The sequence below is a fragment of the Phyllobates terribilis genome, unplaced genomic scaffold (assembly GCF_046119375.1).
Source record: "Phyllobates terribilis strain yellow unplaced genomic scaffold, ASM4611937v1 Scaffold_11__3_contigs__length_659146591, whole genome shotgun sequence".
In the NCBI taxonomy this organism is placed as follows: domain Eukaryota; kingdom Metazoa; phylum Chordata; class Amphibia; order Anura; family Dendrobatidae; genus Phyllobates; species Phyllobates terribilis.
The window spans coordinates 130,982,095-131,008,736 of record NW_027362771.1 but is presented as its reverse complement, the minus strand read 5'-3'; the positions used below and the strand labels follow the sequence as shown (position 1 = coordinate 131,008,736).

The 26,642-nt window shown below is 41.5% G+C and overlaps 1 protein-coding gene across 11 annotated transcripts in view; it reads left to right on the top strand.

Moving 5' to 3' along the window:
• PPFIA2 (PTPRF interacting protein alpha 2) overlaps positions 1-26,642 on the top strand; it is a 446,534-nt gene that overhangs the window by 203,652 nt on the left and 216,240 nt on the right. For all 11 annotated transcript variants that reach the window (XM_073651603.1, XM_073651602.1, XM_073651604.1 and 8 more), the window contains 2 exons: positions 14,908-15,009; positions 16,096-16,260. In XM_073651603.1, coding sequence (XP_073507704.1) covers positions 14,908-15,009; positions 16,096-16,260 — 267 coding nt within the window. The remainder of the gene's footprint in view (positions 1-14,907; positions 15,010-16,095; positions 16,261-26,642) is intronic.

Below are 26,642 nucleotides of genomic sequence, written 5' to 3'. Positions count from 1 at the left end.
TAGGGGTCCTCAGTTCGTGGCTCGTTTTTGGCGTGCCTTTTGTGACAGGTTGGGAATTCATTTGTCGTTTTCGTCCGGATATCATCCTGAATCTAATGGCCAGACAGAAAGGAAAAACCAGGATGTTGAGCAGTTCTTGCGTTGTTTTGTGGCAGACAATCAAGAGGGGTGGTCTGAGTTTCTGCCACTTGCCGAATTTGCTCTGAACAATCATACATCTTCTTCTGCTGGTTGTTCGCCTTTTTTTTGTTGTTCTGGGAGACATCCGTCGTTTGGGTCGTTCTCCAAGTTGGGATCTGCCGTGCCTGAGGAGGAGAATTTTTCCGGTGATTTGGAAAGAGTTTGGACGGATGTGCGTGGTAATCTTCAGGAGGCCAACAGAAAATCTAAAGACTACTTTGATAGGAAACGACAGGAGGTTTTGTTCGCTGTTGGTGACATGGTTTGGTTGTCCTCTAGGAATCTGCGGTTGAGGATTCCTTCTAAGAAATTGGGTCCCAAGTTTGTAGGGCCCTTTAAGGTGCTTCAGGTTGTCAACCAATCTGCTGTTAGGTTGGAGGTTCCTACCTCCTGGAGAATTAATCCGGTCTTTCATGTCTCTCTGTTAAAAAAAGCTGTTGTGTCGGATGGTGACGCCTCTGCCTCTGTTCCTCCGGTGGTGGAGGACGGGGAATATGAAATTTCTCGCATCCTTGACTCTAGACGGTATAGAGGTAGTTTGCAGTATCTTGTGGCCTGGAAAGGTTTCGGACCCGAGGATAACTCTTGGGTGAGGTCAGATGATGTTTCCGCGTCCAGACTTATCAGAGCGTTTCACAGGAGATTTCCTGATAAGCCTGGTCCTAGGGGATCTGGAGGATCCTCTTAGAAGGGGGGGTACTGTTAGAACCTTGCTGTTAGGTTTTTTTTCCTTTGCTGGTCACATGACCTTGTTGGCCTATTTAATCCTGCTCCGCCCTTCTGGCTTTGCTGGACTTCATTGTACATCTACTTTCTAGCTAGCCTGTGCTCTGTGTCTTGCTCTGTTAGTTTGCTTTGTCTACTGACCTCTATGTTCTATATATTTTGTTTGTTCGTCTGTCTGCTACTATTTCTGTTAGGAGGTGTCCCATATTCCTCCCAGTCCTTAGTACTTGTAGGGATTCCTTCCCCACATCTATAGGTCTCCGTACAGACTAGCTTAGGACTTTAGCAGGTCTGATCGCAGGATCAGGTTCCCTGTTACATCGTAGGGATTAAGCTGAGTTCTATCGTAGGGACAGATCTCCTCTCTTTCCTTAGCTCTGGTAGCAGAACATAACAGTCACTTCCTACAAGATCATTTACAAGTCTCCAGTGATGGATATTTGAACACATGACTGCTGCAACCAATTACTGGCTGTAGTGGTGACATGATGGCACAGTCGCTACCGTGGCCAGTGATCGCCTGCAGTGGGCATGCGATGAGTTAACATGTTATCCCAAGAGCGACTAGTACAGAGGCTAGCTGAGGACCCCAGAGACTTTTCCATGGGAATTTCAGGTAATTGATAGTGTCGGTATTTCTCCTTTTCTTGCTTAAGCCCATTGAAGCCTGTTTGTTAAACATTTCATAGAGTTGGGGTGTTCTTTTGATTTCCTTTCTGAACGTTCCCTTGAGCCACGTTTTCATGCACTGCTTCTTTTTGGCTTAGGCCACGGCCCCACTATCAGTATTTGTTCAGTATTCGGTCAGTATTTTTTCTCTGGAGTGGGAGCCCAAACCAGGAGTGGGTGATAAATGCAGAATTGGTGACTTGTTTCTATTATACCTTTTCTCTGATTGTTCCTCACTTGGTTCTGTCTCCCACTCCTGAGATAAAATACTGACCGACTACTGACCAAATACTGACAGTGGGGCCGTGGCCTTTGGTCAGTATCCGGTCAGTATTTTTTCTCAGGAATGAGAGCCAAAACCAGGTGAGGAACAATTACAGAAAAGTTATAATAGAAACAAGTCACCAATTCTGCATTTATCACCCACTCCTGGTTTTGGCTCCCACTCCTGAGAAAAAATACTGACCGAATACTGACTAAATACTGATAGTGGGGCCGTGGCCTTATAGTAATTTTAGCTAGTATTTCAACATGGCACATTGCTTTGTTTTAGGGCACACCACCAGTTTTCTTGTACGAGTGCTCTCCGTGGTTTTCACAGATAGCACTTGTACCTATAATATTCCATGGGGTTGTGCACGTGTCCGATTTTTACCTCAGGCTGAGTGGTCCGCCGAAAAAATCAGAGATGTACGATTTTCCAGCTATGGTGGCGTATCTGTTCCCAAAGAGTGATGAGACTTGTGTCATGTGCAGGATGCAGCCATTAATGCATGTCCACTCGTCAGCAGCAGCCTTTACTATTTCGTCAGAGTGAACTTCCGCCCTGATGGAATATTGATGAGCTGCAGACAAAGAGCTGTTGATTGGCTGCAGCCTGCATGTGACATGAGTCATGCCACTCTCTGAGAACAGCTGTGCTGGAATGGCGCTACAGCAGGAGGTGACTATCCTGTATACTGTTTATATTTTAATCGGGGTCCTGAGTTGATTAATCTGAGGTTCTCCAGTAGTGGACAACCCTTTAGACTATCTATGTCCATCTTATCTACATCCCATCATTTGAATGTTTTGTCTGCAAGGCCTGCGTTAACTGAATGTGAGTGTTTGTTTTTGTTTTATTTCAAAATGTTTAAAAATTAATAGTTTCTTATAAGAAATCTAGCTACTCCATCTGAGAGCAGCATGGTGTAGGGGCAGAGACCCTGATTCCAGCTGTGTGTCACATACTGCTTTCTGCAGTTTTCATAAAGTCACTGTTTTATCTGCTGCGGATCTAGCAGTTCTCTGAATGCTGAGCTCTATATAACCCCGCCCACATCAGTGATTGGCAGCAGTCTGTGTACACTGTGCATAGTCAGAAAACTTCCAATCAGTGGTGAGGGAGGGCTATATAGAGCCTATGAATGAGGAAGACTACCTGGTAGCAAGTTTGCTAGTCCCCTAGTGATAATCTCCTACTGATAAAGCAAGGTCTCTGCCCCTACATTATGCTACTGTCAGCTTAGTTGGCAAAAACATGGTGACAGATTCCCTTTACGAGTAACAGTGGTTTCAGAACTTGCAGCAGAATGTCTGTCAGCCTCTAGCTCCTCCCCACTCCCATCTCCATAGAATTTTAAGAGCAGCAACGATCATCTCCTATCTCAGTAATGGGAAATTCTGTGTCCACTGAAGACCGATTTTGAGTTGAGAATGAATGGGTGGTTATATTACACAGCTTCTTATCCTGGCTTGTACTATAGATTTCTGGGGAAAAAAATTAAAATAATGCTAACTCTTTAACCCCTTCCCAACAATGAATGTACTGGACTGGCATAACCTATTCTGCAAAGAGTTTCAACAAATGAACTTACTGATATGTCTTGGTGATCAATATGGCAACAGAGTTTATGCTCAACATGATGATTACTGCAAGTAAGCAGGTTTACTTTACATGGATTTACTGCTGTCAGGGCCGCAGCTGGCTGTTTAACCCTATAAATGGTCGATCAGTTTTGATTTCTAAAATGGGGTCACTTGTGTCTTTATTTGTTGTTTTGGTACCTCAGAGTTCTAAATGTAACTATTCCAGCCAGTTTACGCTCCAAAAATCAAATAGCGCTTCTTCCTTTCCGGGCCGTGTGCCCACATAGTAGTTTCTTACCACATATGGAGCAACGGTCTACTCAGGAGAAATTGCGCAACAAATTGTGGGGTCTATTTTCTCCTGTTACCCCTGTGAAAATGAGAAATTTGGGGCTAAAGTAACATTTTCTTGGAAAAATTTAGTATTTCATTTTCAAAGCCCAATGTTATTTCTATGAAGAACTAGTGGGTTCAAGATAGTCATCATATCCTAGATCAGTTTCTTGGGGGGTATAGTTTTTAAAATGTGGTCACTTGTGGGGGTTTCTCCTGTTTTGGCATCTCCGGAGCTCAGTAAATGCGATATTGCAATCTATTATGGCCAAATTTGCACTTAAAAAATAGTGCCCCTTTCCTTACAAATCTTTCTGTGTTCTCCAACAGTAGTTTCTGACCACAAATGTGGTATCGGTGTTCTCAGGAAAAGTCGCAAAACAAATTGTGTGGCCTATTTTCTCTTTTTACCCATGTGAAATGTGGGACAACATTTTTGTGGAAAAAACATATTTCAGTTTCACTGCCCATTATTATAACATTTCACGAAGCACCCGTGAATTCAAGAAACTCACTTCAACCCTAGCTAAATTACGTGGAGGAGAGGGGGACAGTTTACAAAATGGGTCACTTGTTATTTTGAATCCTCAGGTGCTTACCAAATACGACTTGGTTCCACCAAAAATTGTGCGATAAAAGTTACATGATGCTCCTTCCCTTCCAAGCCCTGCTGTGTTCTCAAAAAATATTTTCTGTAGGTATGTCTTTTGGTTATAATACCATTCCTGTCATATTGAAAAATCAATTTACTTTTGACTTTTCTCTAACAATGTTTGTCCATTAGAGATCCAGGCGACAAATTTACCTTTCAAAATAGTGTCTCAATTTGTAGATTTATGCTGTTAATATTATTACTTCTGAATAGATCATTGAAGAATCTTGTGAGAATGCCAACTTCATGGTTACCGGGGAGTAAATGTATGTGGGTGTAGTATAACTCCCTAACCTAGAGCAAAAATAAACCTTTTGGTGACTATAGTCATGCCAACGAACAGCTTTCTTTCTTGACTGCCTCATTGTCATTCTACTGTAGCTGTACTAGCTAAGCTTTTCTTAGGAGAAATAGCTAACCTGTGCCTTTCCTATTTTTCTCGATAGAGATGTAAGACAAATGGACTGTTCTTATAGACGTAAGAATTGTTTTCCACAAGAATTATGTACGATTTACAATATGCAATATCTCCATTGCATATTTTTAGAGGAGATTTGATTGTAACGTCATTTTGTGCATTAGTCTAGTTGATTGTAAAACTTTACCCTTTCTACTATTACTATAAAATATTCAGTTGCAGTGAACGTGTAGCCTCATTTAACCTCTACAGAAATAACTGAAGAGCTTAATTTACAATGCTACTAATCCCTGCCATTCTGTGTGTGATCTTTTATGAAAATCTAGAATTGTCTGAACCATACTGAGAGCTTATACTTCAATTATTGTTCTTACTGTATACAGATTGAAGCTCTATTTTAATACATATATATATGTATTAAATATATATATATATATATATATATATATATATATATATATATATACACAGTGGGGAAATGAAGTATTTAATACACTGCCGATTTTGCAAGTTTTCCCACCAACTAAGAGTGGAGAGGACTGTAATTTGTATCGTAGGTACACTTCAACTGTGAGAGGTAAAATCTAAAAATAAAAACCAGAAGGTCACATTGTATGATTTTTAAATAATTAAATTGCATTTTATTGCATGAAATAAGTATTTCATCATCTACCAACCAGTAAGAATTCTGGTTCTCACAGACCTGTTAGTTTTTCTTTAAGAAGCCTTCCTACTCTGTACTCATTACCTGTATTAACTACACCTGTTTGAACTCATTACCTGTATAAAAGACACCTGTCCACACACTCAATCACACTCCAACCTCTCCCCCATGGCCAAGACCAAAGAGCTGTCTAAGGACACCAGGGACAAAATTTTAGACCTTCACAAGGCTGGGATGGGCTACAGGACAATAGGCAAGCAGCTTGTTGAGAAGGCAACAACTGTTGGCACAATTATTAGAAAATGGAAGAAACCCAAGATGACTGTCATTCTTCCTCAGTCTGGGGCTCCATGCAAGATCTTGCCTCGTGGGGTAAGGATAATTCTGAGAAAGGTCAGAAATCAGCCTAGAACTACACGGGAGGACCTGGTCAATGACCTGAATAGAGCAGGGACCACAGTCTCAAGCATTACCGTTAGCAACACACTACGCCGTCATGGATTAAAATCCTGCAGGGCACGCAAGGTCCCCCTGCTCATGCCAGTACATGTCCAGGAAAGTTTCAAGTTTGCCTATGACCATCTGGAAGATCCAAAGGAGGCATGAGAGAAGGTCATGTGGACAGATGAGACCAAAATAGACATTTTTGGTATCAACTCCACTCGCTGTGTTTCTGGGAAGAATAAGCATGAGTATAACCCCAAGAACACCATCCCAACGTGAAACATGGTGGGGGAAACATTATACTTTGGGGGTGCTTTTCTGCAAAGGGGACAGGACGACTGCACAGTATTGAAGGGAGGATGGATGGGGTCATGTATCGCAAAACTTGGGCCAACAACCTCCTTCCCTCAGTAAGAGTATTGAAGATGGGTTGTGGCTGGGTCTTCCAGCATGACAATAACCCGAAACACACAGCCAGGGCAACTAAGGAGTGGCTCCATAAGAAGCATTTCAAGGTCGTGGAGTGGCCTAGCCAGTCTCCAGACCTGAACCCAATAGAAAATGTTTGGAAAGCTGAAACTCAATGTTGCCCAGCGACAGCCCAGAAACCTGAAAGATCTGGAGTAGTGATGAGTGAACGTGCTCCGATAAGGGGTTAACAGAGCACGCTCGAGTCCTAACCGAGTATCTTCAGCATGCTCTTATATAATGTTCGAGTCCCTGAGTCTGCATGATTCGCGTCTGTTAAGGACTCCTCACATGTGTTGAGGCTGTCTAACAAACAGGCAATCCCTGCATTTGTTGAGGCTGTCTAACAGCTGCAAATCATGCAGATGCAGGGACTTGAACATAATATGCAAGCTCGCCGAAGATACTCAGTTAGGACTCAAGCGTGCTCGGTTGACACCTTATCCGAGCACATTCGCTCATCACTAATCTAGAGAAGTTCTGTATGGAGCAGAAAATCCCTGCTGCAGTGTGTGCAAACTTGGTCAAGAACTTCAGGAAATGTCTGACCTCTGTAATTGCAAACAAAGGTTTCTGTACCAAATATTAAGTTCTGTTTTTCTATTGTATCAAATACTTATTTCACGCAATAAAATTAAGTTAATTATGTAAAAATCATACAATGTGATTTTCTGGTTTTTATTTTTAGATTCTGTCTCTCACAGGTGAAGTGTACCTACAATAAAAATTACAGACCTCTCTATTCTTTGTAGGTGGGAAAACTTGCAAAATCGGCAGTGTATCAAATACTTAATTTCCCCACTATATATATGTGCAAAACTGATAGAGACATACCCCAAGCGACTTGCAGCTGTAATCACAGCAAAAGGTGTTGCTACAAAGTATTAACTCAAGGGGGCCGAATAACATTGCACGCCCCACTTTTCAGTTTTTAATTTTTTTAAAAAGTTTAAAATATCCAATAAATTTCATTCCACTTCACGATTGTGTCCCACTTGTTGTTGATTCTTCCCCAAAAAATTAGAATTTTATATCTTTATGTTTGAAGCCAGAAATATGGGAAAAGGTAGAAAAGTTCAAGGGGTCCGAATACTTTCACAAGGCACTGTAAATGCACATAAACAAAATATTGTAAATGTCAAAGATACCATAGTGCATAAGACAGGATATGAGAACTCGGAGTAACTGCTCTGTTTGTTTTAGCATTTAGCAGAAAGGAAATAAAGGAGGAGGGTTAACATTCATTAATTCCTAGATATTCTCTAAAACTGAAAATTATTCCAATGTCTATAAAAATTGTATGATTTTTTTAACCTAGATGATGTTGTGCAAAGTAGTGTGTTTTTGGAAAATCACCCGGAATTTGTTTTTCTCTAGGGACAACACACTCAGGGCCACCATCAGGGCATTACTGCCCTTACAAATGTATGGAGGCCAGTGAGCAGAAGTAAAGAAAGGGGGCCCCTCCTCTTGTGCTTCTGCTCACCGGGCCCCAGGGTGTAACAAAGTGCTGTGCACCGGGGCTCCACGGCTGTCAAACCTGAATGGCTGCTCTGCTCCAGCTCCCTCCGCTTTTTCTGGACTACTGGTCAGGTGACAGCACGTACGCGATGACGTCATCGCTTACACTTCATCATGTACGCACGCCACTGGCCATTGCCGGGACACCAGAAGCTGATCTGCGCCTGCAGGGGATTGTAAGTGGGGTAAGTATGATAAACTTTATTTTTTTTTCTTAATAAAATGAATTAAATGGGTGAGGGGGGGACTGCAAAGGATGAAGTGGGAAGAGGGGACAGGGACTGCAAATGATGAAGTGAGAGGGGGAAGACGACTGCAAATAATGAAGTGAGAGGGGGAGGGGGACTGCAAATGATGAAGTGGGGGGGACTGCAAATGATGAATTGAGGGGGGGGACTGCAAATGATGAAGTGAGAGGGGGAAGGGACTGCAAATGATGAAGTGATGGGGGATTGCAAATGATGAAGTGAGAGGGGAAGGGACTGCAAATGTTGAAGTGAGGGGAGACTGCAAATGATAAAGTGAGAGGGACACCATATACAGAGCTCCTGTGTATAATGTCACCAGTGATCACTGTATTTCCTGTACACTGACACTATATACAGAGCTCCTGTATATAATGTTACTGGTGTTCACTTTATTACCTGTACACTGACACTATTTACTGAACTCCTGTGTATAATGTCACTGGAGATCCCTGTATTACTTGTATACTAACACTATATACAGAGCTCCTGTGTATAATGTCACTGGTGATCACTGTATTACCTGCACACTATACACTATATACAGAGCTCCTGTGTATAATGTCACTGGTGTTCACTTTATTACCTGTACACTGACACTATTTACAGAACTCCTGTGTATAATGTCACTGGTGAGCCCTGTATTACCTACACTGACACTATATACAGAGCACCTGTGTTTAATGGCACTTAGTATTGAGTTTTTTTTATTAATAATCAGTATTGTAATATTCGGTCACTATGTGGTGGTAATTTGTGGTCTGGTCATAGTGTGGAGGTATTTTTCCTTTGTATGTGGTATTATTCGGTTACTATGTGGTGGTAATATGTGGTCTGGTCATGGTGTGGCAGTATTTGTTCCTTGTATTTGCTATTATTCAGTTCCTATGTGGTGATAATATGTGATCTGGTCATGGTGTGGTCTTATTTGTTTCTTGTTTGTGGTATTATTTGGTCACTATGTGGTGGTAATATGTGGTCCGGCCATGGTGTGACGGTATTTGTTCCTTGTATACTGGTATTATTGGCCATTTTAAAAAATGTATGTGACACATTCCCTTAAAGAAAAATAAATAAAAATATACCTAAAAAGAGTATTGTTCAGGCAATTAGAGGCATCACTCCAAGGTCAGAAGAATAGTGAATGGTTTATTGACTCATTATGATGGCGACATTTTGTTCCAAGTGTGGAACTTTATCAAGGTGTGATAAAGTTCCACACTTGGAACAAAACGTCGCCATTATAATGGGTCAATAAACCATTCACTATTCTTCTGACCTTGGAGTGCTGCCTCTAATTGCCTGAATATTACTAAAGGTTTGGAGTTGCCTGGGAAGCTTTGCGACCACTATTTTAAATTTTTTCTTTTGCTTGTGCTGCACTATTTTTTACTTCTGTAAAAAGAGTATTGGATATGTTAAGAAATGTTTAATAGATTAGAGTAGAGTAGGGCCCGGCCATAAGAGTCTACCTTGTTGTGGTGGTGGCGACTTAAAAAATCTTTTGGCCAAAACAAAAACTGCTGGCTATGTATGTGATATGGTGTTTGATGGGAACTGTTAATGTGTTATTGATAAGGACCTGGTGCAGAAGTGGAGTTTTTCCAAGAGTGGTTGGTGGGACTGTGGAAGGTTTGAGGGGTGGAGGCTCAGCTGGGGTGGAGCCTGGCTGGAGTCTCAAGGGGGCCCGAAAATTTTGCCAGTATGGGGCCCTGAAATTCCTGGTGGCAGCCTGCTTAAGTGGTAGTATAAGTGAGTACCTCATATTGCTGGAGCCATAGGTTTAGACCTAAATCACCTGCAGTAGTACCACAATAAATGGAAACCTAAACTGATCACTGTATTATTCTGAGCCCACTTTTTCTTATTACTTTTTAAAAGTGAGGAGGAAAGTTTAAAAAAAGCAAAAGTCGCAAATTGCAGAGAAAATATGGTATATTCTAATATTTGTGAATTTTTAATGCCAGAGAACTGATGTAAAATAGTAAATTCCCCAATATGTCCTTGGTAGCCTCAGTGCTAATGTTTGATCTCTGTGACACAGCTCTGACCATGCGCATATGAAGCAGAAAGATTTCACCCAGAGGGCAGACCTGTCTGAGCACAGGGAGAAGAATCCCTGACACGCTTCTGTGCTCCTCAGCAATCTGCTCCCTTCGCTCACTGTCAGACATGTGTGAGTGCAGGCAGCATACGTTGTGCTCACTGGAGTTGGGGAGTTGGGGGGAACTCTTATGATGACAGAACTGCGCTTGCTCGGCCAGATGATCGGCCACTGGGAGGGCGGAATGGAATAACGACAGGGGGCGCCAGGGAGCATAATAACTGTGAATTACAAAACCATTTATTTCCTTTTCTCCTTAGTTAAATGTATTCTTAATGGTGGCACAACCCTTTAAGAAATGATCCATTTCCCATAGACTTTAATGTAAAAAAAATATCCAGTTACCATCTGTTTTTTTTGTGGCAAAAGTTGCATAGACCATGTTTTTTTGTTGCAGCTAAAAAGAAAACTGATTGAAGCTGAGTTCCAGTCAAACAGATGACATTTTAGGACATTTCCTTCCCCATTTTATTTCCATTTTTGTCATCCCAAAGCAGATCCAAAAACAGTAATAATTACTTGACATGAGAATGTAGCCAAAGGCTTGTGAAATTGGAAAAATGCAACAAACATTTCAGCTAAGTGTTAATTTTGAGTTTGTGACTTTAATTTTCTTTGTATAAAATGTATTATTTTCTATAATTATTTTTAACTTTTTTTTTTTGTAGTAGCTGCTAATGTCTGATGATTGTATTAATAGCACCAATAGCTTACCACCCACATTTGTAGATTCTTAAAGTTGTGTTTCCATAGAAACAGTTTGGGGAGTTTGCATTGAGTACAGAAAATTACTTTAATTACCTTGACATAAGAGAGCTGTTTTCTTGCCCATTGTAGACTGTGAGTTGTTATTGTTTTCTAAACTAAAATTATTTTGATTCTGTTGAATTTGCACATGGGGTTTCTTAGATAACTTAATTATCTTTATAAGTGGCGGTTAAGACAGTACTTTAATCTTTGGCGTCTCTCAGCAGGTGATCTGCAAACACAATGTCAGACATTTGAAGCCTTTTATTAGGACACTAAACAGACCGTGATCTGCCCTGTAGGGTACTTTGTAAACATGCTAAGTTTGAAAAATGTGAAAACTTTGGCCAAGTTAGGAAGATAAAAACAAGCTTCAGTGGGAAAGGGTTAATCCCTATCCTTCCCTTGACTCTCTTACTACTGCTTGAAAAAAAAAGTTGACTATTTAATTTTTCGCTAGATTTTATTGCTTTATCCACCAGTTTCCCAGATGAGTAACTTGTGTACTAACTTTAAGAGTGCAGTTGTGCTTGTCAAATTACATTAACTATGCAAAGGGTTTCTTTACCTCTGGGCTTGTAAACTATGACCAAACATACAACATTTCTGTTCCAAACAATGATTGTGGATGACAGAATTCCCCTGGTTCATGTACATCTGGAAGGCAAATATGAGAGCACAGGCCATTAGCATCCTGTGCCATTGCATAACTCAGTAGTACAAAGGGGATGGCAAAATGCTTCCACTTATGTCAAAAGTATGTTCTGTGAAACAACACAAGTTGTCGTGTGGATTGATTTGGAAACCTTAATGGTATTTGTTTTGTAAATTCATATTGGCATCTAATATGTAGATCCACTATTGAACTTTCCAGAATATATATCTTTTGCTGTATAGATTAAGGCAACCTTTTTATTGTTTTATATATTTTAATTATTTTTATTGTGAAGCTGAAAATACAATAATTTTAAATTTTATTAGTTTATACATATAGCGACATTGTATATAAACAACAGAGGTTAATGCTGAAATTTTACCAGTAGTGTTCTGAATATATATTGTATGGGACCGGTGAGATATTTCTATGGTACAGAGCACAAATGTAAGGTTATATATTGTAAGCATGCAAGGTCAGGGCTTATGCAATATTTAGGTAGTAAATACATATGAATTATTTTTTTATGGAATTATTGCAATTATTCCAGTATTGTGCTTTTTGATGTGCTAAGTTGATGGTGCTATATATAACATAATTACGTCCAATTGGGTGAAATCTATGTAAGGTGTCAGAAAAGAGGAAGAAAAATTGAGCCTTCCTTGATGTTTGGTGGGGAAGGTCATACTGCACAGTTCTTGAGTGTAGGCTACATTTCTAATAGAGTTACATAAGAGGAGAATTTCTACTGTGAAATATGATACACATATACAGTTTAACCATGTATTTAATATACATGAATCATTATCATTAATACAGTATCTTCATCTGGACAGTTCAACCATCCAACTTTCCATATTGTAAAACGTAGTAAATTGGCAAAAGCAATAAAATGTAATGTTTATCGGAACTCTTTTGAATTTTGCTTCGTGTGACGTACCAGTTTGAAATAATGGAAATAATACACCATTATTAGAATAAGGCCTCATTCAGATGTCTGTTTTTCAGGTAGGAGTTCTATCTTTGTTTTTCATGGATATAATTCGCACACATAATAGTCCATGGTTATTTTTTTGTTAGACTGAGTGAAAATCAGTGAGGCATGTCCAATATTGATCAGAGTATCGGATCAAAATCGCCAATGCAAGTCTAGGGATCGACATCGGACAGCACTTGGGATGTCATTCTTGTGTTTTCCGTTTTTCATGGATTGGTTCATAGGAGAAGCTGGAGGAACATTTTTGTTTCTTTTCTCAACTGAGAAAAACTAATGAGACTCAGATAAAACTCTGATCAAAAATGCTGATGAAGCTCTGCCCATACAGGTGATAGAAATGTGAATCTATACCTGTATGCCTCATATTAGAGGTTTTGTTGCTGTGAAATGTCTTTTTATTCCTACAAGTTTCTGATGTGTTCCAGTCCCGGGGACTGGAAGTAATCCCCGCCTCCTGTGTGAATTATAATGTTTCCCCCCTCCTCTGCATGTCACAGTGCCTGGATTTAGCTTCTGCAGCTGCACATCACAGGGCACTGTGACATGCAGGGGAGGTAAACATTGTAATTCTCATAGGACGCGGGGATTTCTTAAAGGCCCCGGCCTGCAAGCATCAGAAACTTGATTGAATAAAAAGACGTTTCATAGCAACAAGACCTCTAATATGAGGCATACAGGTAGGAATAGATTTACATTTCTATCACTTGTTTGCCCATATTAGAGGTCAGATGAGGGCCAGGGGGTGACAGATTCCCTTTAAATGCTTACTGATATTGTGATTCCTCTCTGGCTCTAAAAAGAAGTGATGAGCCCTCAAGAGAGCGCACTGTCAGTGCACATTGAAAAGGAGAGAACGCGGTGAGCAGGGAGATGAGAGACCAGACTCAGAAACAAATGTTGCCTCTCGGAAATGGGACGTCATCAGTGATGTCTATTTCAAAGGCTGGGCTGGTGTCTGTTCTCCCTGCTTGCTGCATTCACTCCTTTTCAATGCGAACTGACAGTGCGCTCTCTTGCCGGCTCATCACTTCTTTTTACAGCCAGCGAGGAATTGCAATATCATTGGGATATAGAGTAAAGAGCAGGGAGCACATGCTGAGTATGCATTGGAATAGACAAGCAGCGCATGCTCGGTGAAGCAGGGACTAGCCCAGCCCCTGAAATGGATATCACACATTACAATTCTCAAAGAAAATATGATCGGAAGTAAAAAATAAATAAATTAAAAAAAAGTAAACAGGAAGCTAGAGGAGAGAGAGAAGGATTGAAATTTATATTTAAAGTATATTCGAAAAATTGATTAAATTAAATTGATAGACATTTACTATGAAAATCACCATGTAGCCTTGTACTCTCACACCATTATGTCTTTCTTTTGCTGAGAACATCCAGTTTCAGGAGCTGATGACCATTGCAGAGCCATGTTGTCTACAATAATTAGCACTGTAAATTTAAAAGCTTGGTCCATAATTTAATCCTTAATTTATCATGATAATAAACTTTTATTAGTATTTGTACTAGTCATCAATAGGTCTTTTAATCTGATAAAAAGCTGTATCCTGAAGATATACTTTAAGACCCCCATATACATTAGATTTAAGTTGTTCAAACCTGCTGAGATCAGTGGACTTGGCCAACAGTTTAATGTGTATGGGGCCTTCCAAATCGCGGGACAGATGATGTCAGGGGAGATAAGGATCCGACTTGTAGAGAATCCGTCAGTGGCGCTCTGATAAAGAACACAGGAGCAGTGTATGGAGGAGTTGAAAGAGATAACTGCCGACCGAACAATCAACCGAACTAATAAGTGTCTTTATTACCTGCTTTACAATTTTGGTCTGATTATAATTATTATGCATACAATTTCAGCGTGGAAACGGCACCCGAAAAATATCTGAATGATAACTGAATTTTAAGGATTGAGACATTGTTTTTGCTTGGTTGGTGAAAAAAATCTAAATAGGTTCTATATTAACAAAATATCAATGTATTTCTATGACCAACTTAGTCCCACTATTTATATTGCCGTTCGATCCGTGTGTATAAACCATGACAAACAGATATGCTTTTGACTTAGAAATGTACTAAGTTTTGTTTTTTAACTAAATCAATGAACTTACATTCTGTGCTATTGCTCATCTTCAGTGAAGATAACGACCTTAAAAATTAACCTAAATCATTGCGTTATGTATCTCTTTAATGCAAAAACTGAATCATTTCTACCTTGTCTCTCCAGGAGTTTGCTGCACTGACAAAAGAACTGAATGCATGCAGAGAGCAGCTTCTAGAAAAGGAGGAAGAGATTTCAGAACTTAAAGCGGAACGGAACAACACACGAGTAAGTACACTGCCATTTTTGTTCATTATTTGTAATGCATGATATTTGGAAGAGATTTAACTAATGCTTCTCTTTTATAATGTGCCCATTTTTATTGGAACTATTAAAATATAAAATTACAGACAATGCTATGGCGCCCCCTGGTGTTCTTTTCATTCCTTCTCAGAACGTCCACTTTAATGGGTTTGGTGCTGGATAAGCCGCTTCTAAGTGTGCCAGTTCCTAATGGCTGGCCTGTACAATAGCGGGAATACCTCCTCCATCCATTTACAATAAGGTCTGAGAGGTGGACTGAGCCTCTGGGCTTGTAACGATCAGCACTGGATAGATTAGGGAGACATGGACATAAGCAGCACACAGCAAGAATGTAATGATAGTATTTACACCCAAGGTCAATACTAATTTATAAGCCTGAATAACCTATAAAAGTGAATGTCCACATTATAACATCATGTTTTTTTGTTCAAAAATTCTGTGCTGATTTTTTTGTAATATACCATTACAGCAGTCAAGCTCTGTTCCTGAGCTACAAAAGTTCTACTTATTGTAACACAGCTATAGAGTTAAAGGGGTTGTTCAGGACTTTAGCATTGATGGCCTATCCTTAGGATGTGTCATCAATGTCTGATCGGCAGTGGTGCGACACATTGCCGATCAGCTGTTCCCGGTGTTGGCCAGAACTGCTCAGTTACGGAGCTGCACAGCACAACTTCATCTACTGTATAATGGCCATGGCCAGGTACTGCCCATCTCCCCCTTTTCAAATTAGTAGTGGGCGGATTTGCAATACCTGGTCACAGCAACTATTCTGTAGACGCAGCTGTGCAGCTCCACAACTGAACAGTTCCGTCCACCGCCGAAAGTGGGAACAGATTATCTGCAGGGGTGCAGGGTTTTGCACCCCAGCTGATCAGACATTGATGAACTATTTTAAGTATAGGCCATCAATGTTAAAGTCCCGGACAACCCCTTTAAATTATACACTTCTTGCAGTTATAATGAATATCTTGCATCCTTTGGGGTATAGTTCTTTGTATTTTGGGTAGTGGTGTTGTAGCTTAGAATTTTTCTTTTTTTCTACAACAGCTTTTACTGGAGCATCTGGAGTGCCTTGTTTCAAGACACGAGAGGTCATTGAGGATGACAGTGGTTAAACGACAAGCACAGTCCCCCTCAGGTGTTTCCAGTGAAGTAGAAGTTCTTAAAGCTCTGAAATCTCTGTTTGAGCACCATAAAGCTCTAGATGAAAAGGTACAATTATTTATCTTATAGATCATGTTTCAATGTTCTGTGCTCTCTCTTCTGTTCAACCATATTTACAATATATTTATGTTCATCGTCACTCTCTCATGGGTCTGGTCTTGTAGACACACACTTGTCACTATACAGTTGCTATATATTTTTCTTTGTAGGCCCCAATTCATGAAACAGTTTTTGCCGAAATGTCAACTGAAAACTGAAATATCTAAATATTTTTGCACAACTCGTAGTTGCAGAGGTCAGCTGACAAATTCATAATAATTTGCAACACAAAAGTGGCATAAATTCCAACACAAATGTACTCAAGCTAAAAGATATACCAAATTAATTAAGAGAACACTACTTAATGAATTAGGCACATGTTACTCAAGAATACTGTACCCTTCACCAAGACTGGTGTGCATAAGGCCAGTCTAGAGGAATCGAGACCATAGTGTTTAAGAAAACAGAATCTAAAGTTTCATACCAAAAAATGCAAAAATCCATCGAACTAAGAAGTAAATGTATATATTAAAATAAAAACGTTTCAGATTGTAACGCTGGTGGGTGTGGACCCACTGCACCAAAGGCCCGGCTTACCCTGGAGGGGCGTGACTAAGTGTCTACTAGAGATCCTGATGGTGAGGATTGGCTGGGCCGCCGATAGACACTAGGTACCACTACAGGGCAGTTCTCGGGTCTGCAGCAGTTGACTAGAGAGTCAGAGACATGCGTATGAGATGCAGGAGAAAAGAGGCAAAGAAGTGGTCAGACAATCCGTGACCAGGGCAGGCTACATAGGTTCAGTATACATAGCCGAGGTCAGGAGCGGAGAGGTCAGGATAAATGTTAAATGAGCCGGGTCAGTAGCAGGAGAGACAGAACAAAGATCACCCACATACAGAGACAAGCAACTGGGATCCAATGATCGGACAAGGAGTGGTGGGAGGAGCTGTCTAACAAACCCGCTGCTGTCTAGGGATAGGCTGGGGAAGGCAAACCCTGCAGGACACAGCAGGGTTAAATTCCTATAGGATGTGACCGCGCCTCCCTATAACCAGGTGGAGATTCTCTAGGAGCAGAGCTGGCAGTGAGCACAAGGCAGCACAGGAAGATGGTCTGATGCTGGGGAAGTAGAGCGGTGAATGCAGAGGGTAGGGTGGTGCTGAGAAGACTTTCGAGACGCTGGCATGACACAGATGATCACTTCGTATTTAAAGATAATGGTCATTTTATACAAGGGTGAGGTGAAGTCTATAATCTTAAAACCTATAACTAATTATCACCCCCTTTTCAACTGTTCCATATTGCTTCTTTTCCACTTTGTCACCGTTTTTGTGCAAATCTGAATCCAATAAGAGTAGCCCTCTGTGGTAGTTGGGCACTTTTCTCTCTACCTGCAACTGATGTTCTAACTTCCTACTACTCTACTTCACAACAAAGATCATATGGTATATCCCAATCTCAGTTCCTAGAACAAATACCTTATTTCCATAAAATTCTTCCTGATTGGGATCATTCTCTTAATTCAAGTTTTTGTGTTAAAACCTGTTTTAAAAATATGAAAAGCAAAAAGAAACAAAATGTAGCACTACTTCTGCACATAAATTCTAGGTTATCAATAAATAAATTAGTTGATTTTCCTCATTCACATCTTTGAAATGCTTGCTGTTCAGGTGAAAAATAAAAACGCACAATAATGTTATGTGAATATAGCAGTTAGTTTAGAGCGACACAATCACAGTCAGTATATGATTTGTGTCTGTCAAGCTTATAGCTTCTGTTAACCCCTTCCTGCTCCAAGCTGTTTTTTTTTTACTTTTTTTTCATCCATGCCTTCCATAAGCCATTGCATTTTATATTTTTATTCTACTATATATTGACATGCCCTTTTGAGGAATTATTATATTGTTTTTTTATTTAGGTTTCATGTTAATGGATCAGTATAATTATGTGCATAGGGTGTCCAGATATAGGTAGCACCTCTGGTAGAGAGTCTTTGGTTTTGAGGCCCACTGTGATTTTAAGGGTTTGCCTACCCGTACATGTGATTCGGCGGACTGTGCGGAAGAAGCCATCTAAGATTAAACTGACAGGAAACCGATTCCCAACAAAGCATTATGGAGCTCTGACGGGGTGCAGCGAGGAAAATTTAGGACACTGCTGCCCATCCATTGCATCCTGACCTATCTCCAGTCGTCTCGACTAGCTCTTGCCACTGGGACTCGATAAGCACGAATAAGAGAGTGAGGCTGATGACCTGCGCAACTCTTCCTTACTTTAATCCAAGTCAAGTGCAAGTCACGACTTTAATCACAGCGCTTCAAAGTCCTGTGGTGATGCGATAGCGGCAAAGATGCTGGTGTGGAATCACTGGAAGCTGTAGTCACGAACCTGCACACAGGCAGCCCAGGACATAGGGTCACTCCCCACTGGACCAAAGCAACAGTGGAGTTTCCCTTCGGTGTCCAAGCAGTCCTTTTTCGGATCACTCTGCTTACCTCCATTGAGGAAGGGGCTAGAAAAGTTGCCTCACACATAATCTGTTTCACCTTTTTTTTAATCAGATACATTTTTATTAAACATAACAAAATTTGGAACAGATATTACATGACAACACTCGTTTTACAATATTACAGTAAGTTCCCCCCCTTCACTTACTCCCCTCCCCCCCACCATGGAGACATTTCTTTCTCTTTCTTTTTTTTTTATTTTTATTTTATTCCCCCCCATCTTTCCTTTCCTTTTCTTCCCTACTTTACTCCTTTTCGTTCCTTCCCCTACTCCCTTTCCTTCTCTTCCCCTTTTCTTCTTTCCTTCTTCCCTCTCCACTCCGCCATACAGTTTACCAAGAGTTTTAGTCTGCTTCACCTTGACCTGGCCAGCTGGCGGATATCACTCATAGCGGTTGACATTCAAAGAAGAAAATGATGGTACTCATCCATGGCACATGGAATATGAGAACTGTGCTAGACAATATCAAGGCAGACAAACCAGAGAGAAGGAGCTAGCTCGCGACAACGTGGACATAGCAGCTCTCAGTGAAACGCTCTTAGCAGATAAGGGCCAACTAACAGACCGTAGTGGTGGATACACGCTTTTCTGGAGTGGTCGAGGCAGCACTGAATGACGAGAAGCAGGCCTGGGATTTGCTATCAAATCTCACCTTGCTTGTAAACTTGACCAGCTTCTGGAGGGCATCATAGACCCCCTGATGACACTTCAGCTCCCAATTGCAAACAAAAAGCTTGCTACGCTGATTAGTGCCTTTGCTCCCACCATGACCAATCCAAATTACATTAAGGATAAGTTCTATGATGAACTTAACACACTTATGTCTGTAATCCCACAGTCAGACGAGCTCATTATATTCGGAGACTTTAATGCCAGAGTGGGAACAGACTATCAAAACTGGTAAGGAGTAATTGGGAGACACGGTATTGTCAAGTGTAACAGAAATGGCCTTCTATTCCTCAGGACGTGTTCCACACGTGACCTTGTCATCATCAACACCCTATTCTGCTTACCCACTTGCAAGAAGACATTGTGGATGCACCCACGCTTGAGGCATGAGCATCTCATTGACTACATCATTGCCATCAAGAGGGATTAGATGGACTTTAGAGTAACGAGAGTCATGTATGGTTCTGATTGTTGGATTGACCACCACCTCATTGTGTCTAAGTGCAGCCTTCACATCCTGCTGTCGAGGAGACTCCCAAGGCAGAGGACTACAAAGGGGCTGAATGTCTCCAAGCTGCAAAGCAGAAGAGTTGCAGTGGAATGTGCCAATGATCTTGACAGCAGACTGTCAGACACACCGCAGACAGACGAGACCAGCGTTAGAGAACAGTGGACAACTCTTAAAGATGCTATTTACAATACTGACCTGGAAAATCTTGGACCAGCAGCCCAAAATAACCAACATTGGTAAAATGAAACCAACGTAGAAATTAAGGCACTTCTAGAAGAAAACCATCAGCAGTACAAAGAGCACCAAAATGATCCCAGTCGCTAGTCAAGAAGTCAACACAAAAAGAACGCCTTCAGGTTGTTTTAAAGGTGTGTGAGACCGTTATCCATGACTTCTTGTTTGCTGATGACTGCGCAATCAACGCCAGCACAGAGCAGCAGATGCAGCATGAAATGGACTGTTTTTCACAAGCTTGCGACTACTTCGCTCTCCCACGTAGTGACCATAGACGTTGAAGTCAACAACTGAATTGCCAAAGCCAGCATTGCCTTCGAGAGACTGTGTAAGAACGTATGGGAATGAAGGGGACTAAGCCTAACCACCAAGCTGAAGCTCTACTGCACGGTGGTCCTTACCACACTTCTCTATGCCAGCGAGACCTGAACTATCTACAGCCAGCACACCAAACAGCTCTATCACTTTCACCTGAGTTGTCTCCACAGAATTCTCCATATCAGGTGGCAAGACAATGTCCCCAACACCGCAATACTGGAACAAGCTGGCCTCTGCAGCGTTTACACTCTTCTGCTGAATGCCCAAGCAAGATGGGCTGAACATGTGGTCAGAATGCCAGACAACCGATTACCTAAACAACTGCTGTACGGAGAACTGTGTCCAGGAAAACGAGCAGTCGGTAGGCTGAAGAAAAGTTACAAAGACTACCTTAACCCCTTTACCCCTGAAGGTGGTTTGCACGTTAATGATAAATGATAATGATAAATTTATTCGATATGACTTGCGTTTATTTGTGAAAAAATTGGACATTTTGAAAATTTTGCAATTTTCAAAATTTTAATTTTCATGCCCTTAAATCAGAGAGATATGTCACACAAAATAGTTAATAAATAACATTTCCCACATGTCTACTTTACATCAGCACAATTTTAGAACCAAATTCTTTTTTGTTAGAAAGTTATAAGGGTTAAGAATTGACCAGCGAGTTCTCATTTTTCCAACAAAATTTACAAAACCATTTTTTTAGGGACTACATCACATTTGAAGTGACTTTGAGGGGCCTTTATAACAGAAAATACCCAAAAGTAACACCATTCTAAAAACTGCACCCCTCAAGGTGCTCAAAACCACATTCAAGAAGTTTATTAACCCTTCAGGTTCTTCACAGGAATTTTTGGAATATGGAAGAAAAAAATGAACATTTAACTTTTTTCACAAAAATGTTACTTTAGACCCAAATTTTTTTATTTTCGCAACGGTAACAGGAAAAAATGGACCCCAAAATATGTTGTGCAATTTCTCTTGAGCATGCGTATACCCCATATGTGGGAGAAAACCACTGTTTGGTTGCACTGCAGGGTTCCGAAGGGAAGGAGCACCATTTGACTTTTTGAATGTAAAATTTGCTTGAATAATTAGCGGACGCCATGTCGCGTTTGGAGAACCCCTGATGTGCCTAAACAGTGGAAACTGCCCACAACTGATCCCATTTTAGAAACTAGACCCCTCAAGGAATTTCTCTAGATGTGTGGTGAGCACCATGAACCCCCAGGTGCTTCATAGAAGTTTATAACGTAGAGCAATGAAAATAAAAAAATCTAACTTTTTCCACAAAAATGATATTTTACCCCCAAATTCTTTATTTTCACAAGGTTAAGAGGAGAAAATGAACCCCAAATTTGTGCAATTTCTCCTGAGTACGCCGATACCCCATATGTGGGGAAAATACACTATTTAGGAGCACGACAGGGTTGAGAATGGAAGGTGTGACTTTTTTAAAGCAAAATTGTCTGGAATCGAGAGTGGACGACATGTTGCCCTTGGAGTGGAACCCCTGATGTGCCTAAACAGTGGAAACCCCCCACAAGTGACCCCATTTTGGAAACTAGACCCCTCAAGGTTTTTACCAAGGGGTATAGTGAACATTTTCAACCCAGAGGTACAACACAGAATTTGATAACATTTGGTCATCATATTGAATAAGTTGTCATTAGTCTTGAGCTCAAGTGCTCGCTACTTGAGCTTGCATCGGGGACTCGGGTATGCACCAAGTATCGCGGGTGCTCGAGTGACATGCTCGAGTCCCTGCCCCACATGTTTCACAGATGTTAGATACCCAAAAAAAACATGCGGGGATCGCTCATGCATGACAGGCAATCCCCGCAAGTTTTTTTGGGCTGTATAATAGCCGAGCCGCAAAACATATGAGGCGGAGACTCGTGCATGTCACTCGAGCACCCGCGATACTTGGTGCATACCCGAGCACCCAATGCAAACTCAAGTAGTGAGCACTTGCGCTCAACACTAGTCGCCATATTGTCATCATTTTTTTTTTCTTTACTTTTGAAAAAATCCCAACCCAACTCTAACTCCAACCCTAATATAACCGTAACCATAGAACAACCCTTACCCTATCACAACCCTAACCCTAGCACAACCCCAACCCTAACCCTAGTACAACTCTAACCCTAGTACAACTCTAACCCTAGCACAACCCTAACCCTAGAACAACCCTAGCTCTAACTCTAGCACAAACCTAACCCTAGCACAACCCCAACCCTAACCCTAGCACAACCCTAGCCCTAGCACAATCCTAACCCCAAGCCGTTCCTCGTGCGGTATAAGTGATTAGATGACTTTATTCTTCAGGTCGGTGCGATTACAGCGATACCAGATTCATATGGTGTTTTTATGATTGACAGCTGTCACACACTAAAAAAAACCTTTTTTTTGCAAAGCTAGATATGTAGATAATAGATAGATATACAGATAGAATATAAATATGTGATATATATAATCCGTGCTTTGCGTGTGTACCTTACAGTTCATGTCATTAATTAATAAATTATTAAATTTATGGAAAAAAATGGCATGGGGTCCCCCGTAATTTTATAACCAGCAGAGGGAAAGCGGACAGCTGGGGCTGATGTTTTTAGCCTGGGAAAGGGGGTAATACCCTTGGAGCTTCCCAGGCTACTAATATCAACCCCCAGGCTGTATACATAGCCTTTACTGGCTATTAAAATGGGGGACCCCCCCAAAAAAAATGACGTGGGGTCCCCCCCATTTTAACGGCTAGCAAAGGCTGATATTAGTAGCCTAGGAAGGGGCCATGAATATTGGCCCCTTCCGAGGCTAGAAACAGGAGCCCTCAGCCACCCCAGAAATGGTGCATCTATAGGATGCGCCAATTCTGGCAATTAGCTTCACTCTGCCCACTGCCCTGTAGTGGTGGCAGTGGGGTTATAGGGTTGGGGTTGATGTCAACTTATAATGCCAGCTGACATCAAGCCCAGGTTAGTATTGGAGGGGAGTCTACAAGACGCCCCCTTTAATAACCCCATAGTGTATGTAAAATGTAAAATAAAAACAACCACACCCAGAATAAAATAAAATAAAACATACCTTTTAATATTCTAAATTAAACCATACTTAGTCATGCCCATTCCAGCTGAAGCCAATGATCACCTGTAAAAATAAAATAATAAACCAACCTCATCCTTAACCTTTCCGGCGCAGTCCAAATAGCGAGGGTCCCATGAAGATCTCATGAACAGAGTGGCCACATTGTAAAATGTGACCGTTCTGTTCATTTGCCGTTCAACTCATTGCAAGCGTGGAAAAATACTCACCACGCATGCGCTGACCTCATTTGCCGGCAATACACTGAGTCAGTGTATTGCTGGCAGCAGAACAGAGCGATCACATTTTACAAAGTGGCCTCTCTGTTCATGGGATCTTCGTGGGACCCTCGCTATTTGGACTGTGGCGGACAGGTGAGGATGAGGTTGCTTTATTATTTTACTTTTGTTACAGGTGATCATGGGCTTCGGGGATTAGGTGTAAGGTGAGTATATGGTGTTTTAGTTTTATTTGAACTTTTTTTTTTACTTTCAGAAGAGCAGAGGCACCGGCAGATGGGAGACTACTGCTCCCATCCAGCGGTGCCTGCGCTCGCTGTTTCCTATGGCAGGAGGCACCGGCTGATCGTAGTAGTAGTACCATCAGTTGGCGCCTATGACCCATGGCAAGCTTTTTACCGCGGGTCACTGTCACAGCTGTGGCATCATGCTGACACCGGTCAGCATGATGCCACAGCGCTCTGACAGCGGTAATTCTATTACCGTCGATCCGAGCCTGTGTTTCCTGTGCTGTCACGCAAGTGACAGCGTGGGAAACACCCGAACCCAAGCCCGAACAGTAACATGGACTCCCTGAGGAGGTGTTCGGTACGGACCCCGAACTTTACTGTTCGGGTTCGCCCATCACTAGTCATCATTCTTCTTTTTTTAAGCCTTAACTGTGGGTTAGATTACATGGCTATCATCACAACCAATCTGCACCATGAGGTCATGTTGCGGGAGGCTGCTGTGACAGAAGGCCACTCCCCTCAATCTAAACACTTAGATGCTGCTGTCAAAATTGGTTTTGGTATCTAAAGGGTTTAATTGCTAGGAACTGAGTTATGTGTGAGTTTACAGACTGGTGTCATCCATATATCACCAACTGCTTTGTATTTTCTCCCTCCTGACATGTGAATTATATGTAGGCCACATGTTGGTAGATTGTTAAAGGGGTTGAAAAAGTCAAAAGTTATTTTAATCTTTTACAAATAGAAATTACTTGAACTCCCTAATATTCTTTAATTATGAAATCAGCACAGGTGTCCCAGTTTCAGACCCCCTATCGCCATCACAGCAAAATAATTTCCAATTTTGTTCCAACGCAGTCAGAAAACTTTTCCTCATCTCTGTGTATCAGCATGTTAATTATCTATCTAGAAAAAAAAATATCCGCAATGTGGATCATTAGTGCAAGTCCATGGAGACTGACGTGAAATCTACCATATAGAATAAGAAAGCAAGCAGAACTCCAAATAGTGTCCAAAAAGTGAGTGCACTTTATTGACCCATCTCAAATGCATTTTTTTGGATGTCTTCATATAACATCTGTCTGTCTGTCCATCCATCTTTCTGTCTATCCTAACATATACCTTACAAGTGTGATCAATCCAAGATTGTTTCATTTGTGTACTTAACCTTTGGTAATTTGTAAAGAAATAAAAAGGTTAATAAAACATAGGCCAAAATACCTTTAAAGTTAAAGTTCCCACGATGACCATTTCATAAGTTTTTGATGTTTCAGAATTTCTGTAGCATTTCTATTAGCTAAATTAGGTTACTTGCGTTATTTTCTTAGCATTTTTAGTATGTTTTTATATGTTTTTTTTACGCTATGATTTTTGTCTCTTGTTGGTGATGTTTTAATTTAAAGAAGTTGTCTACTACTTTTTCATTCATGATCCTATTCGTAGGATAGGGCATCAATGTTTGATCGGCCGGGGTCCCGCACCCGGCATCCACGCCGATCAGCTGTCATCGGTGCTGGCGGCGGCCGCCAGCCAGAAGTGCTTACCTGCGGAACTTGGCCATCTAGCTGTAGTGGCTGCCGCGGGGTACTGAACATCCGCCTCCCATTGAATTGAATAGGAGGCGGATGTGCAGTAACAAGCGCCGTCCACTACTGCTAGACGGACAAGCTCTGCAGGTAAGCAATGACGTCAGGCGGCCGATAACAGCTGATTGGCGGGGGTGCCCCGTGCGGGACCCCAGCCGATGATATATTGATGCCCTATCCTATGGATAGGGCATCAATGAAAAAGTAGTGGACAACTTCTTTAAATGCCAAGGGAAAGATAGTGGTTCCTCTGCGCTGCTGGTGAAAATCCACAGGAAAGATCCAGGAGATTCAATAATTGATATGTGGTTTTTATTATGTACGCGTTTCAAAGTCCACCAACTTTTTCATTGGGATATAACCAAAGTACTTATCAATTATTGCATCTCCTGGATCATTCTTGTGGATTTTCACCAGCAGCGCAGAGGAACCACTTTACCTTTACCTTGGCATTTCTGGTTTTACCGGTAGATCTGCAGAAGCTGATTACTCCCAAGTAGTGTTGAGCATTCCGATACTGAAATATCGGGTATCGGCCGATATTCGCGGTATCGGAATTCCGATACTTAATTCCGATACTTTTAGAATATCGAATACTGGAATCGGAAGTTCCCATAATGCCTGCGCTCTGCAGTGTCTCTGAAGGATGACAAGCTGGATGGCAGCGTTCAGCTGCGATCCAGCCTGTCATCAGAATGCCATCCCAGCGTGGGAGAATTCTCCTGATTGTTTAAAAGCCGGCGGGCGGTAAAAAGCCGCCGGCTTTTAAACAATCACACAGCCCCATACTGCTTCCCCGCAGCCTCCCACCCCGATCCTCCGCTCCCCCCATCCTGATCGTAAGTTAGGACCGGGCGGGGAGCGCAACACCAAGGAGCGGGGAGCGAAGGACCCGGGCGGGGAAGCCGGCAGTGAAAAGACTTTACCACCGGCTTTCCCGTTCTGTGCTGCTCTTTCCCGCCGGTTATTTCAAATGAACAGCTGAGGTATCAGGTGATGCCGATCAGCT